This window comes from Wasmannia auropunctata, unplaced genomic scaffold (assembly GCF_000956235.1).
Source record: "Wasmannia auropunctata unplaced genomic scaffold, wasmannia.A_1.0 LD336060.1, whole genome shotgun sequence".
Taxonomy (NCBI): domain Eukaryota; kingdom Metazoa; phylum Arthropoda; class Insecta; order Hymenoptera; family Formicidae; genus Wasmannia; species Wasmannia auropunctata.
This window is the reverse complement of record NW_012026830.1, coordinates 2,901,901-2,919,474: the sequence shown is the minus strand read 5'-3', so window position 1 is coordinate 2,919,474 and position 17,574 is coordinate 2,901,901. Positions and strand designations below refer to the sequence as shown.

General features: G+C 38.3%; 1 protein-coding gene across 2 annotated transcripts in view; it reads right to left on the bottom strand.

Annotated features, from left to right (window-relative positions):
• Positions 1–2,563: 2,563 nt before the first annotated feature.
• LOC105450589 overlaps positions 2,564–17,574 on the bottom strand; it is a 27,853-nt gene continuing 12,842 nt past the window's right edge. For both annotated transcript variants that reach the window (XM_011690524.1, XM_011690523.1), the window contains 4 exons: positions 9,638–9,737; positions 8,837–9,031; positions 4,913–5,118; positions 2,564–3,134 (listed from right to left, as the gene is read on the bottom strand). In XM_011690524.1, coding sequence (XP_011688826.1) covers positions 2,976–3,134; positions 4,913–5,118; positions 8,837–9,031; positions 9,638–9,728 — 651 coding nt within the window. In that variant the 5' untranslated portion in view covers positions 9,729–9,737 and the 3' untranslated portion in view covers positions 2,564–2,975. The remainder of the gene's footprint in view (positions 3,135–4,912; positions 5,119–8,836; positions 9,032–9,637; positions 9,738–17,574) is intronic.

Below are 17,574 nucleotides of genomic sequence, written 5' to 3'. Positions count from 1 at the left end.
CTTGCCAGCCCGCTCAGAGATGTGTATAAGAGACAGTATATACACAGAGTGTCCCCGTATAAGTGGCCACTCCTTTTTATCTCGTAAACTAATACAGATAGACCTAATAAATATAATATCAAATTAAACGGCACTGACCAAACTTTATTGTAAGCAGAGTGATCACTTAGAAATATTATCTATGTTAGAGAGCGAAAAGCAAGATTAATTTTTGCACGGTAAGGTGATAATTTTAATATGATAAAAGTTGTAGCATTCTTTTTAACGAATACAACAATATGTAACATAACGAAATTGTTTTACGAATTATAAGAGATATTTTGGTTTAAAATTTTGCGGGTAGTTACTATCTTTTCAATTTCGGCCCTGCGGTGAGGCCAACTTCTGATTTTTGCGTTGACAATTGACGTGTAATGTTTTTGTCTGATCATAGTACTCTCGTTAGTGTGAGAGTCGGAAGTTGGCCACATCACAGGGCCGAAATTGAAAAGATAGTAGCTGCCCGCAAAATTTTAAATCAAAATAGCTCTTATAATTCGTAAAACAATTTTGTTATATCATACATCGTTGTATTCGTTAAAAGAAACGCTACAACTTTTATCATATTAAAATTATCACGTTACCGTGCAAAAATTAATCATGTTTTTCCGCTCTCTAACATAGATAATGTGGCGATTGCATCGCCACTACCTCGAAGTTAGCCCGCGCTTTAAAATATTCGTTACTTATGAAATCTGCGAAACATCTGCGAAACACACGATTAGATGGTGACACGGTAGGATCAGCTGTTCGCCACACAAAAAGAGGTCACGATAACTTAAAAACATGTTGACGCAAACACGTGGAAAACAGCAAGGCGGAAGAGACGAGAGAGGTTTAGCGACCGCGCGATGGACAAAGGAGGAGATTCGGTTGAAACACTCCGATCAGAAACACGCGATCAGACGTGCTGATTCTATACTGTACATTCGAATAAAGTGAATTTAGTCTCGATACTCCTCAAAACTGTAATACTTATTATTCGGATATCATCCTAGCACAAGACTAACGAATAGAGTACTCTGATCCTGGCGCTACATATCCACACGCACATGCAATAGACTAAAATAATATTTCTAAGTGATCACTGTGCTTACAATAAAATTTAGTCAGAGCCGTTTAATTTGATATTATATTTATTAGGTCTATCTCTATTAGTTTACACGATAAAAGGGGTGGCCACTTATACAGGGACACTCTGTACATACATATGTATATATATGTATATATATATATATATATATATTACTGCAAAATTACAATTTTTTTCTTCTACTATTGTCATCTTTATGATCAATCATGCAAACATGGATGGTAATTACAACAATATTTTAAATAAATTCAAATATTAGCAAATTTTAAATATTTAAAATAACGATTATGGAACTGTGGCGATTGCATCGCACAGCCTCAAATAAATTAAATATAAAAAATGAAAGTAAAAGAGATTCCTGCTAGATGTCGACATACATGAGTTATACATGCACGCATGAGTCAGATATACACACATGTACCACATGTACAGTAGGTCAAACGCAAAAACAAAGTCGGATCGATTAGCGCGGATATCCCCGGCTTAGGCAAAAGGACAGAGAAATGACTTGTTTTTTACAAATCAAGTAACGAAAAAATAACGTTTAAAAATGGGAGGACTTCCGGCAGTCGATCCGAAAAAAATGAGAGAACGAGGAGCCGTGTAAAAGTCGAATGGTACAGTCGCAGAGAAAGTCACGCGAGTTCGGAATAAAAGATCTAAAAGACGTTAACGTGAAGACAAAAATTTTTTCTTAAGTCCGTCACTTCACCGATTCCTGACTCCAGAATCTATAATCCGATCAACGCGCATTATAAATCACCAAAGAACATTAGATACATTTAGGAATATATATACATATATATATATATATATATATATATATATGTATATTCCTAAATGTATCTAATGTTCCATAATCGTTATTTAAAAAAAAGTGTATATGGTTATGAACAACTGTCTTTAAGTCGATATTTTCAGATCTCTTCCATTTCATCAGCATTTCAGTACAGTACAACTACAGACAGTGTTTCAGAATTTACTGCCAGCATTGACAATCTATAATTTATGTTACGTGCATTACAGCACGATTTTCAGCGCTAGCAATTTTGGAACACAATCAGAATTCGCTGCATGCACGTGATAACGCAGAACACGTGGCACATTCAAATCACGTGGCATACAGCAAAGTGGCCCTCTTGCATATATACATATTAGAAATTATATAGTGCAGCTTGGTGAGCTTCTGTCTCTTTCTATACGAAAATCGGCAGAGCGATCAGTAGTCTTGATAAAGGATGGGTCAAAGATACGGGAATCTTTGTATGCATAATTTTAATTAATTGAATGAAGCTTCTAAGTTTTTATTTTACTCATTTAAATTTTCACGTTTCTTTAGCTCATCCATTCTCTAATTCGAATATATCTATGTGTAAAAGCATGGGAGAAAAGGAATGCGGGTCTAGATTAAAAATGACGAGACACCTTAAATACAAATGAGAAAATGCATTTATTCATCTACGAAAGGGATTTAAAGGGAAATTATATAAGAAATTTACGCGTATACAACACTAAATGCATTTACCGCCTACTTCGAGCTATACCGATCGATTTTTTTCGCTTACGATGAATTGCACAGCACTACAATCGCGGCCCGTTAGAGAGATAGAGAGAAAAAGAAAGAGAGAGAGAGAGAAACAGGGAGGAAGAGAGAGTGAGAGGGGGAGGAGAGAAGGAGAGAGAGAGAGAGAGAGAGAGATATCATCGGTTAGTGTAAATTATAAATAATAAACGTACGACGAAGGGAAAAATACGCGATGCGCGTGAAATACCGTCGCGTTTAAATTATCGTATCTTGGCGTATACGATGGTGGTCAACTCGCCCGTCTACAATTGGATCTTTTTATAGACGGATTCCTGGATTCCGGGACGCGACGAAGTTGAGAAGCTCGTCGCTGTCTTCGCACACGAAGGGCTTCACATGGTGGCAGGCCACGTCGTGCCATTTGATGCCGTCGTTGTAGAAGTTGTTCAAGATGGATAGGCAGGACTCGTCGTTACCCTGCAAGTGGACGAAATAATTCAACCCCCGAGTCTAACATAAGACTTCGTCCTCGAAGAGAAGGCGCTTAAGTTCAAATGACGCGTTTCGAGCCTTTTTTTCTAAGTTTTTGCTCTTGGAACTTGGAACTTTGTTATCACGAAAAGAACGACTTTGCTGGAAGGCCTAAAAATTTTGCTATATCCAGCGTTTTAGACCTTCTGGCACAGATTTGAAAATAATTTTATTGGAAATTCAAATCGATTGTTAAAAATTTAAAATATCAAAACGTTTTACAGCAATGCTCATCATTTCCAAATTCCCCAAAAAATTATTTTTATAGTCCAATAAAATTATTTTCAGATCTGTATCCAGCAAAATGTTTAGATTTTCCAGCAAAATCGTTCTTTCCATGTATGTACGTTTATAATTAGAGATATTATTAAGTCATTAAAAATATCTTGCTTAATTTATCTCATTGAATTAACGGTAATTCTCACTTTTGAAGTAAAAATAAAGTTTTATATTTAATTGATAGCGGGAAATCTCTCCCGTGTAATTATGAATAATTTTATTTATAAACGAAACATATTTTAAAATTAAAATTTACTTTAAAATATATATCTTTCTTTGTACAACATTAGGAAGCACAGGAAGTTTTCAAAAAGCAGTGTAACAATGAAAAATTCTAAAACAATACGAATCACAATTTTTTTTGAGATGTTTTCATTTAAAAATTTAAAAAACCAAATATATATGATCTTAAGTAGCTTTTATACTTAATTGATAGCGGGAAGTCACGAGAGCGAGACACTGATAAAAATTACTAAAGGTCACTTATATGACAGCAGCAATAAATCCGGAGATGCCAAAGCACTTTCACTCTACTCTACAAGAATATAAATTAGAGTTTCACGGGGTCAATGAAGGAAAGCGCGTTGCTCGGATGCAATGCTCAGTGAGGTCACAACGACTCTTTTATATTCTTGAATTTAAAGAAAAAATTGTGTGTTGGCTCGTATTTAGAAATAAATTAGAAATAAAAGGGAAGGGGCCAATAAAACGAGTAAACAAGAGATATTAGAATATAATCATATTGTTCAATTTGATAATATTATTTGATTTGTAAGTCTGCTTCGGCAAATACAAATTTTCGTAAATATATGTATATTACATTACTTCATATATAATCGAAAAACACGTAACATCTTTAATAAGGCTGCAAATTTCAATAGATACATTAATTACACTATATAATATTTTTATTATTATAATATAATAAAACTTGCAGAGATGAAATTTGCATTTGTACAGCCTTATTAAAGATGTTACGTGTTTTTCAATTAAAATAACGTAATATATTTATTGTAATTTGTATTTGCGGCTAAAGTAGATTTAAAATTGTTTGAAATCTCTCTCTCTCCCTCTCTCTCTCTCTCTCTCTCTCTCGTGTGTGTGTGTGTGTGTGTGTGTGTGTAATATTTTTGCTAAAATATGCGTGAAAGTGCCCATTTACAGTTGTACTGGTAGTCGAGTCATACCTATCGGAATCATACACGGAAAGAACGATTTTGCTGGAAAGTGAAAGAATTTTTATCTGAAAATAACTTTGTTGCAAACTCAAAAATGATAAGCATTGCTGTAAAACGTTTCTAGCAATCAGTTTGAATTTCCAACAAAATCATTTTGATAGTCCAACGAACATTACATTTTTAGATCTGTGTCCAGCAAAATTAATCTTTTCGTGTATGTATAATTATTCCAATATTTCAAGATTAAAGACAAAGTAAACTCTGTACCTGTGCAGCTTCACGATTGTCCGGCTGCGGTTGGCCGTATCCTCCGGTGTTGCTCCAGTCCCCGGTGTTACGCTGGGTCGTCGGTCCGATCTTGACTCCGGATCCAGACCAGAACCATCCGTTGATGTTCTGGGGCTGAAGATCGGGTCGGTCGCAGCCGTTAAAGTTGCATTTACGGCCGGACGTCCAGATGTACCGTACGTTTCCTGATTAAACGATGCGACTGCGTTATAACGTGATGCGCTACTGACGCAACTCTTTGCGGTAAAATTAAAATGCTCGTATACTTTCATTCCATTAGCATGAACCGGGCTTGGCGTTCGACACTGCCAGAAGTATTTGCTGGGATTAAGAAGGAATATTTTAAGGATGGTGCAAGAGATTTTTAGATGTAGACCCTCCACGGAGGAAGCAATTAAATTTCTCATTGTCTGGGTAACCGATGATGCAAGCTATGTGTAAATCGTATAGGTTGGCGACCTTCCAATCGCTAAATGATACCTCGCGATGCATTGATTATCCTTCACCCGGACGTCCGCATCACTCTGACCGCAATAGGAACCTCGTTTCTCAGCTATAAGATTATCCCGAAATGTGACAGTAAAAGCTTAAATGAGTATCGTGAAAACGCGGGGAAAATAGCTATCATTTTCATAATAAGGCCGGATGTCTTAATCAAATAGTGTCTTATTATCCGAATAATAGCTCGAACAACCTCGTATAAAATGTCACGTCCAGCTTGATATTATCGTTAAGAAAAAAATACGGATTGCACGTACTTGTAATCCGTATAATAGTACAAGATGTACAATTGATTTGCGATACAGATTGATCGTAGCCATTTACATACAATTTTATACGCGAAACTTTTTCGAAATAATTCTGCCCAAATCTTACAATTAATCTGCATTTGGTTCTTGTGCACATATATAAATATCTTTTGATGATAAATTATTTATATAAAGACCAAGTTCGAAGTATCTGACAGGATTCTTTTCGAAGATTGTGCGCTGCATCTGCGCCCGCAGAGTTTCGAATTAATTAAAAAATGAAACGCAACGATAGGGATGCTAAACTCTTCGAAGACATCGAACCCGCGTTTCATCATCGCCCTGTTGGACGCCGCGAATTACACTTCGCTCAACATTTCCTTATTGTATCTTGACAGATTTATCTGCGGTTTCCTGTGGCACGCGGAATCAGCCTTTGATCCGTCAGATAATTATATTTTTATGTTATATTGCAGCGAAGAAAGAGAATTTGATTGAATAATTAATATGGAACCGTGTACGATCTAAAGCGAGAGCGCACATTTAACATATAAGAATTATCAATTAAATGAAAAATTAATTAGAATTCATTACTCGAAAGCTGTACAGAGAAAAGAAAGCGAATGAGACAATTGAGGCGAAACGCATAGGTATATGGAACTTCAATTAAAAGAATTATCATTCGAAAGTAACATACACACAGAAATCGTCAAAGAATACAAAATTTTTGAATAATGCAAACAAATAATTAAAAGAATTAGCAAGTTTAGTAGAATTCATCGTAAAAGATATAATATCACGTGGACTGTTATATATCTTCGAAATTCAAAGCTTGCTTTAAGCTAATGAAACGTGCTATACTATTTATATTACTGACGTTTAGATAGTCGCTAAAGTTGACTTGCCGACACAAAAAAACGGAGCTTTCCATATTGTATATATTTCAACATTGCCTGCGGTCTCTTTCCGACGTTGAGCGCAATAGTCGCTTCAGGTTGGCAACAAGCATCTCGTTATCGCCGGCGACTCGCGAGAATCCTCGGAAGACAAATCGTTAAATTGCAGATACCTACATAAAGTCCCTTTCACGTCAGTTCCTTTTTCTGTGAACGGGGAGGGGGGGAGGGGCATCAACGGTCAAGTGAAAGTGACCCGCTTCGCCGGGTATAGGGGCACACGCGCGCGAGAGCATCTATATAGTCACCCGCGAATCTAACTTGCAACTCGGAATTTCTCGCCGCGCAGCCGCGGCGCGCGGCGACGATCGGAGACGGGGGTTCGCGCGAGAAATGACGAAGAGAAATGACGGGTAGTCACTGTCATTGCGCCACCGAATTCGCGCGGACGCGCCTAATCGGGGCTAAAACCCATCCCCGCGAGAGGCTTAATCGCGCGGCGATGTTGTGCAACCGGGGTCTTAAATTGACCGAAGAGGATCCGCGCTTTTACTTCTCACGCGCTCGCTCGGCGCGACGACCGCGACGGCGCGGCGCGGCGGCGTCTGTTTTGTTAGATTCGCAAGGACTGTCTGCTGCGGGGGATCGCGGCGCGGAAAATTTCTCTCACGAGGACGAGGCGCGAAATTGGCGGCGCTAATGAGATTCCGTGTCGCTTGCGCGCCTCTCGAATTTCCAACGCGGATCCCGTAAAGAATAGCGAGAGATTGCGAATTTCACTTAAGAAGGAACTCGAAGTCCGCTTTAGTGCTCGTAAAAAAATCGCGAAATACGGAAGATATCGATTACCGGCTCCGCGTTCGTAATTGAGAAAAATTGCTTCGCTCGCGACGACGACGGCGTCTCTGTTTTGTTAGATTCGCAAGGACTGTCTGCTGCGGGGGATCGCGGCGCGGAAAATTTCTCTCACGAGGACGAGGCGCGAAATTGGCGGCGCTAATGAGACTCCGTGTCGCTCGCGCGCCTCTCGAATTTCCGACGCGGATCCTGTAAAGAATAGCGAGAGATTGCGAATTTCACTTATATAAGACGAAGGAACTCGAAGTCCGCTTTAATTCTTCAAAAAAATCGCGAAATGCGGAAGATACCTGATTGCTGCAGATCGCGTTCGTAATTGAGAAAAATTGTTTCGCGTCTGCCTCACGCGTGGACTTTGTGAATAAATTATACAATACCTAACGGTATGCACGTACTTTGAATTTCTGAGTAATTTGTCATGTTTTGCAAACTAATTATCAATCAATTTTGCATGAATTACGCCGACGATTTTCCGACAGTCTTGGTTTTTTACTTCTTTTTTTAATGACGAGTTGAAGCGTCCGAAGATGACATAATCAGCGATGGTGTATTTTCACAGAGTACAAATCGTAAGAAGAGTGTAAACATTAATACGACATTGACACACTCAGCTGTTATGAAATCTCCAATCGAGTCGAGCGTAATCAACTAATTATTCCTTAATCTTTACGACCTATCGGCTATCTGATTGTTCTCGAAGCTCGTCTTCGCGGATGTAAAAGGATAGATCGGAGTAGCGATCAAATCAGTTACAGCAGGTATTAATAACCTTTTATAGCAGTATTAATAACCGCAACACACATTATTTTCCCTCTCTAATCAAAAGGATACTTAACGGATTGTCATCGAATTGAATTTAATTTTCAACTTAATATCATAGGACACGTTCAACGAAACGAAAGGCATTTCTTATTTTTTTATTTGTAAAACGGTGTGCAGCCTAAACGCGATTACGAAGAGGGACGCGATGGAAAATTTTGTCAGTAGTAAATTAAATTATAAGGCTCCTTATATTAATTATTTTCACGAAAATTCAATTCGTAGATTCGTGTATCTTTAATTGCTTACGCGAAAATCAGTTGCGCTTTGTAACTTTCTCAGGGCGTCAAAAGTCATCGGGAAGAAATTACCATTTAAAGCTCGTCGCGACAGTGATTGGCTACCTGTTGCGTTGCGTCACTCAAACCGACGATTAAATTTACCATTTATCAATCCTCTCGATTGTCGAAATCAAGAAGTTCGCGTTGATTCGGCCTTTGATCCTCAAACGGAAATTTTTATTCGCGTAGCGAGGAGGATTACGTAAGGTTGCCAATCCTCTGGCGAGGGAATCAAAGTGCGCGGCGGCTTCGAGGAGGTCCGACGGTGGATTTCGAGCCAGCTGTCATCGGAGAGCTCACCTCTCGCTAGTCTCTGCTTGATGAATTCGTTCTCCTGAGGGGTCTCCAGGGACACGGCGTCCATGCAATGACGGCGGCAGATGTTGCGAGCGTCCAGCCAGTCCACCTCGAGATTCCGGGTCGGTCCGTGTTCCCAGCTGAAGAAGTACGAGTGCCCGACCCCCCTGCCATCTCTGTACGACGCGTGACGGACGCCTGAGGAAACGAACGCGCGTATATGAATGAATCGCTTATAATACTATCGTCAACCGCGTCGAGATCTTATCTCTCGCCGCCTCCATAATTAACTTTGCGTGACACACGTGCGTGTCATGGAAATTTATTACGGCAGAAATGATGGATGCGCGAAGATCTCTTGTCTGAGCAAGAGTCGAGGCAAATTTAACCTTATATCTATTTCTTCTCATCCGCATTTCTTTAAAGAGAATGGACGTACTTCGTTATACAAATGTCTCAAAGAATTTAAGGCTTGTTAGATAAAGCGATTGTCGAGCGATTTCACTTCGTATCGCGAAGAGTCTCGCTTAATTATAAAAGATCATAAATGGAGCAAATCCTACGCGCAATCATTTGATGCTTAACGCGAGCCAGTTTACACGAAGCGCGTTACGACACGGCGAGCGTATTCTAATGAATGAAGAGCATCCCGCAATCGTCCCGCTTTTTCTTTCTCTCTGTCTTTCATTTTTTTTTTGTTCTCTCCGACTACGACGGGGTCTCCAGCGATTTTCCACCTAGTTAATTAACCGTGCAGCCGCTAAGTTAGAGCGTGATTACGAAATGTCGCTGGAAAATACTTACGGTTCGCGCAGCTTCGCGGTTCGGGCAAGGCTAAGCGACGCTGGGCACTCACGGCGACAACGCCGAGGAGGAGCAAGTAGATGGCCCTCATATTCCCGACCTTGAACAGAGGAAGAGAACGTTGATCGTTTGTGTAGGGAATTGCGCAAGATACGTCAGGCGTCGAATCTATACGGGTGATTTATTGGCGATTTATGTAACGATGTAAACAGTGTCGTTTAGGGTTCCCCCTCGGGTGCCAAAAGGTCCCCATATAGTATTTTCTGTGAATATATAGCTTAACTTATCTCGTAAAATACTGCGATTATCCGGTTTCACGAATTAAAATTTCACATTACAGTGTTTTCATCAGCATTTATAAATATATATATATATAAATGTGCATCTATAAAATATTTAAATATTATTTTTTCATTCGCTAGCTGATGTCATTAAAGTAAGGAGGTTCGATTTTTAGTGTTGCAATGTAATTGGGAAGATTACTTTAGTCACGTAGAACGTAGGACTACAAAAGCAATCCTTGTAGAGGAACTCCTAAATGTGAATTGTGCTTCGAAATTCTAAATCTGTCGCCCCTAGACAAATGCGATCGTTAATCAACGCGATGCCGCAATTTCATGTAACGCGCGTTATGTAGGTACATCCGCGATGCAACGTGCCTGGGAGTGCATTCGTGCATACGCTTAGCGCAACATGAGTGAGAATCATCACGATTATTACCGCAAAGACACGATCCTTCTGAAGAGCTAAGTGAAACTCGAAAAATTATGCATTTCACAAGTACATCGCAAAAGTATAACTAAAGAATTCCTTTAAAAATCATCTTGCTTAATTTTGAGAAAAAAAAACCACATTAATGAGAATGATATGATAAAGTTGTTCAAATTACGCGTTTAATAATTCATTTATTAATATCTATTAATTTGTATATTAATATTTTGATCAGTGTATTAATGTAAATTACAAAGAAACCACGCTCGTGTGTGAAATTAACAGACAGAAAATGATTAAATCAAGGCCAAGAAACGAGCAAATTAAATTGGTTGTAAAATTTAAAAATTCTTTTACTAAAATACATAAATCAATCAGAAACAACAGTACGTTTCGACTACACAGAGTCTTCCTCAGCTAATCCGAATTCCTAATACAATTAAATAATAAATAAATAAACATTAATCCGCATATTAAAACAAATAAACAAATAAATTAATTAAAATAAATTAAAAAATGATACATATAGTCATAAAAAGGGGAGAGCCTGCACGTGTTACAATAAGAACACTTATAATCGACGCGAAAAAAATGAAATTTTTAAATTTTACAACCAATTCTTTTTAATTTACTCGTTTCTTGACCTTGATTTAATCATTTTCTGTTTGTTAATGTATTAATATATGTTATACATGTGATATATCGATTAAAACATACATTTAAGAATTGAAATTTACGACGAAAAGTTATTTCGAGGAATCTGGTCTCGAAAGAAGAACGCCTCGTGTTCTGAATTCAGGGGAACAAAAGAGCTCCCACACTTGGTATAATAGTAAGACTTCGTACTACTTTTTATGTACAGCCTGCTCGGCGTAATTATGCGAGTATTAAACTTCTTCAACTTTACGAAGAGTTTCGCTTGCTATACTAATCACGAGAAAATCAGCTTCTCCAACTTATATTACACCGTTTAGTTTCGCTTGTTGGAAAATACACCGAAGATGTAATTAGAAATTTAAGCCCGTTGGAAAGCCTTGACAGTAACAGTTCCATCACACACACACACACACACACACATGCCTTTATGCAGATGCTGATTACGTACAATTTAGGGCATTCTCGACAGAAATACCAAGCCATACGTGTCGTATTATACACCAAGGTAGTATTATGGAATTCTTAAGAAAGTCGACAATTCTTTGAAACGGGAACGCTGAACATTTGCCAACGCCATTGAGTGTGTTCAGCAGTTCGAGGTTACGGGGTTACAAGACTTTTATGATGCTCGCATGTGCTGAATTTGCAACGTATACAAATCCTAATTACTAACATTTTTTACGTAGTCTCTGCGAATCCCTCGTGAAATTTTTAAAAACATGATTTTTACAGCATCCTCGATCAAATCAGACGCGCAATTATTGCATGAATTATGGAGGCCTAAATTTATAATTAATTTAGAATTGTTTTTATAGAGTATTATTAAAATATGTATATAGTGCAACTTTCAATTAATCAGTGACAGCACTCGATTCGATTTTAGAACAAAGCAATCGACCGGATCGAATTATGGACTTCCGGATTGATCTCGTGCGACACGTAAAAATGTCGTCGCTTCGTGATGGTTTTACTAATGACAGTCATTCAGTCGCCAGGACAAATACGAGGCGAACCACTTTCTAGGAGAGCGAACGACACGACAAAGCCGTTAGCAAAACGCGTTCATAGAGTGAACGAATAAAAACCGTTCTTTAGTTTCCCTAATCATCCTGCGGTTCGGAAAGCGACTCTGCTTGGCTCTGAAAGCCATCGAAAAAAAACGCGAGTTGGATTTTCTCACGATCTCTTAATTTGTCTGTAACCTGAATTCACGGGAGCCGATAGATGAATATCGGCTTTCGAGGAATTCTTCAAAAAACAATGCTTTCACATCAGACACGTTCGAACCGAATGAGGGAACGTGATTCACTTCTCAACGATATTCTCAAACGATATTATTTCAATAACTTGATGTGGTCCAATTAAAATTACAATAGATGATTTTTTTTTAATTTACAAAAGATTATCACGAGGGTGATAATTTAGGAGACGTGATTCATTTCTCAGCCGCAACGATATTCTCAAACGATATTATTTCTATAACTTGATGTGGTCCAATTAAAATTACAACAGACGATTTTTTTTTAATTTACAAAAGATTATCACGAGGGTAATAATTTAGGAGACATGATTCATTTCTCAACTGCAATGATATTCTCAAACGATATTATTTCAATAATTTGATGTAGTCTAATTAAAATTACAACAGACGATTTTTTTCAATTTAAATCACAAGGGTGACTGACTTATTTTACCTATTCTATCATGAAAAAGCAACACGAGATGAATTTTCATACAATTACCAATAGAAAGTAAAGATTGTGGAGTGACATGAAAGTTTACGTAAGGAATGCTAGCAAAAGTAAAATGCTGAATTATTTATTATTTATTATCTAGTTCTAACAAACTCGTCTATCTCCATTGTGAGCGCATGAAAATAGAATGTACGGTGACTTGAACTTACTAAATGTATAATTCAACAGCATCCATATATTCATCAGTCATCGCACATCAAAGAGCTCGCGGCTCCTTCTTTTACGTCTGCCAATACATTATACGAAATAGGTGCCAATGGGCGGTTTTTCGCGTTCGCGCTGAGATATACGACGCGAAGATGAATGGCATTTTCGCATTATAGTAGTCATCAATATTCGCGTGACGTGTTGACGACGAAACGCGAACGTATAAAAAGGATATTTCGTCTTCGAGTATAACACAATGGAATCGTGGTCTAAACGCGGCACAGTTAAAGCGTCGTCTACAATGAGACTTAAGACTTAAGATTCAAGAAAATTGGCCAATCATAGTCGATTATTCATCTCGCGTGAGAATCGAATAATCGATTGTGATTTAGTCAGTTTTCTCATAGTCTTAAGTCTTAAGTCTCATTGTAGACGCCGCTTAAAGTGGTGCAATGAGATTTTAAGGCGTAAAACTTAAGCTTAAGCCTTAAGTCGTAAGAAATTGAAGAAGACCAATTGCAGTCGAATGTGAAGAGAATAATTGATTACGATTTTAATTAATTTCTTACAGTTTACTACATCTATTGTGTTTCGGAACTAAATCTCTCGGAATGCGCAACGTAAAATCGGAGAAGAATATCCACCGCGTCTAATACATCTCGCCCTTCTTATTTAACTTTCGCGCGTAACGACGACCCTCCGACAACCCCGTAATACCGTTTTCCTCGCAGTCGCTAATTAAGAAGCGTAGGAATTACCGTGACTGTAATTAGCGTTACTGTGTGCCATGTGACGCGACGACGTGCACACCTATTAAATGTATACCGCGTGAAATGGAGTGTCCAGATTGAAAGTTAATGGCACAGCCGGGAATGGAGGTTGATGGGTTACGAGAGCTGCACGGGCAATGTTTAATTTAACGATGTAAAACACCGGCGTTTGAATATAATGAACGATTCCGGCGGATGAGACCGGAGAAAGGATGTACAAAGTGGAGTAACGAATGCATCCGATAAATTGAAGATAAGAATGCGCGTCAACAGTCTCTTTCACGATGGCCATCTTAATTTTATATTTGCTATTACGTTACTTTCGCTCCATAATTTCGCTTTTTAAAGACTGAAATCGGAGAGGCCTTTCTCTTTTACCCAGAATTGAATTAATACAACCAAATAAAGTGTATTCTCTGTCCTTGTGCTTCATCAGATTATCTTCATGCAACTTTTAAATTAGCCAAGAAATGTGAAAAAATTGAGGCGCTCCAATATACAACTATTGTGTGCCGTATAACTATTGGCAATAATTGAAAATGTTTATCAAGACTACCGAGAGAAAAGAGAGTGCATACTGAATATATGATCATCACGATTTAAAGAACAAGAAATATCCACTTTTGCTAACTCAATCTTTCCGCTTCTTTAGCAAGCTAATTGATTGCATTTATCTCCTTTGTGATACTTTTGCAAACATACTTGGGGAACAAAACTATTAAATACTCGTCAATATGTACCTTCGCCGCGGGATCTGTGTAATGCATCGGGTGAAGGGATTAACGACGTCTTAATAAAACGTTATTAGACCTCTTTTCTCCCAGATGTCAATTCAATCTTCCAAGTGTCATAACATTGACATAATCAACAATCGCCGTGTGATCCCGGCGAAGTAATCCCTTTTTGTTAGCGTTACAAAACTTCTCGGTTGTTGCATCATTCTCTCTCTCTCTCTCTCTCTCTCTCTTTCTCTCTCTCTCTCTCTGGCGATCTCTCACATCTCAACGGTTCGTGTTCTCGGCTATCCCGGTGCTTCACCGAGGCGACGACGCATATAGAATATCATAATTTTCCGACGAGAGACACAAGAGAGAGAGAAAGAGAGAGAACGTATTCTTAATGCGGCAAACAGATGCCATGGATTTGGTTGTCTATCCAGTCTGGTTGTGCAAAATCCTTGCGAAAGAGATTTTCTATGTGCGGGCACCTCATTAATGTGTCCTCGCTGCAGTGCTCACCTACGCAATTTTCCTCTTTGAGATGCGTCTCCTTTCAAAAGCGGCCGTTTTTCCTTTTTATCTTGCGCCGCACAATGCAGCTTTGACGCAACTATAATGTTTTCTGATCAAAGAGTATATGTTTACAAAGCATTCTACTTCACATCCACGCGGTTGGATTTCGAATGAGAATTTTAAAAAGCAACAAAAAACTGAAAAAAATCAATTGATTTTAGTTTAAAAAAAAATAATAATAATGTATATACACTTGGAAAGAACAATTTTGCGGAATCCAGATCTGAAAATAATTTTTGTACAATAATCAAAATAATTTTGTGCGAGAGTCAAAATAATTGCTGGAATATCAAAACGTTTTATAGCAATGCCCATCAGTTTTAACATTCCAACAAATTATTTTGATGATTAACCCTCTACCCGGAACACCCAATTTTTGGTCTTTGGTCATTTAGAATGGGATAATTCAGAACACAATTTGAGTAAAAAAAAAACAACGAACAAATTGTATATTTGAAAAAGGTTAAGAACAAAATTGCGTATAAGTTACATTCCATCAGTCTTCCACTCTAGTAAATCAAATAACGAAAAATCTATATCTGAAAACTTGAATTAGCCTTGAAACTTTAACTTTTAGTCATAATGACCGATATTCCGGACAGAGGGTTAAACAAAAAATTTTCAGATCTGTATTTAGCTAAATTTTTAGACCTTTCAATAAAATTGTTCTCTCCGTGCAAGTAGGTATATACACGGAAAGAACAATTTTACTGAATTCAGATCTGAAAATAATTTTTGTTCAATAATCAAAATAATTTTGTGCGAAAGTCAAAATGATTACTAGAATATCAAAACGTTTTATAGCAATACTTATCAGTTTTAACACATTTCAACAAATTATTTTGATAATTCAACAAAAAATTATTTACAGATCTGTTTTTAGCAAAATTTTTAGACCTTTTAACAAAATCGTTCTTTCCGTGTATAAAAGGTAAAATTTCCCAATTTTGTCTACATCTTATATCCTACACATGATTCCACTTATTCTTTCTCTAAATATACACGGTTACAAGATATAAATGATGCAACGATATGAAAAATCGGAGTCAAGCCGAATCAACACTCGTGCGAAGGTATACACGGAAGCGTGGTGCAGCGAGGTGCCAGTTTCTCGCGAAGCCGTGTGTTTGCACGTGTTAAACCGCAATACGCGGCATGCATAATCCGCGCGCGCTCGTGTGTTAAGTAACTTACGGATGACGCGGGACACGGCTGGAGAAAGAAAAGAAAAAAAAAAGATCGAGGGCCGGTCGAGGTCCAGTGACCCCGTGACCACGTAAGCTGCATTCTTTACGCGTCGCAATCGGTTCGCTCGTTAAGAAAATTGCAGAACGTATAGTACTGCTCTTCCGCAGACTGCAAGAAATAGTTCCTAATCGAATTTGTGTCCTCCTAACACGTAACGTAGCGTAAGAATTATAATTTCCCTGGCTTTTTTTACAGATCTAATCGCACTCATAGCAGTAAGCAGCTCCTAACTGAGACTCTTCTCACGTACACGTTATCGTCTCTCATTATATCCAGACGCGGAAGCGACCGACGTTACAATGTGTCGCCATTACATAAAGCGACGGCGGCTAATTAATGTAATTCTAAGGTAAGCCGCTAAATTCATCGTGCCGCATCATTATATCGCTCTTCGCAAATCGCGAGGCACGACATCTCGCCGTTTCTTTAAAGCCGAGACGGTATGAGCGTTACGTAAAGGCGAGCATTAAATGATCATTGCTTTTATCTATAATGACCAGGCGGGGCGGAACTAGATTTAGCGATCGCTAAAAGTTACTCAATATTGTTTCGTTATGTCACTTTGGAAAGGTATAATTTTGTAGAATTACAAAATTACATCTCTCGTCGGGCGTCTTTTTGCTCTTTTTATCGAGCAGGCAGAGAAGTGTGTGTGTTTTTTTAAATCCCAAGTAAAGTTTATGTTAAATTATGAAGTTGTCAGTCTTGTTTTTTCGACAAATGTATAGGACACTGTAATTTTAAACAAAACGTGTGAAAAAATGTAATAAAATTACTATAAAATATATTAATTGTTTGTAAACATCCTACGGTCTTAAATGGGCTCAGAGACGCGATTGAGAGACAATACCGGCGTGCGTTCAGGATCAACGGCTTTAGAGAGAACGATCCGCGGACGGTCGCGATGACTTTAGAAACGTATGTCTGAATCGTCCACGGCCAGTGAAACTTGATGTGATTTTGCAACGCGTCCTTTTTTTTCATCTAATTTTTATCGAGCAGCTGACTTTCCTCGTATCACGATTGCCAGTCTCGGCGAGGGGCGCTGCGACTTTCTAAACCGTTCGTGACACTCGCGTCACGAAGCGGCGGATGAGCATCGCCGCGCCGTCGAGGATGTATCGCGTTAGACCTCTTTCGGATTCCCCGCGAGTGTGTCACAGGCGTTACAGCGTTATAATTGAGCCGTGCAGCACCTCGAAAGTAATAATAATACACTGTTTAAATCTATAGTGTCAAGCTGAACCTTATTTAAGTCGCCAACTGCTCCTACTTAATAAATAGTTATTTTTAATTAAAACGATATAGTTTATTTTTAAATAAAACAATGGAATTTAATCGATCGGAAGAGCACACGT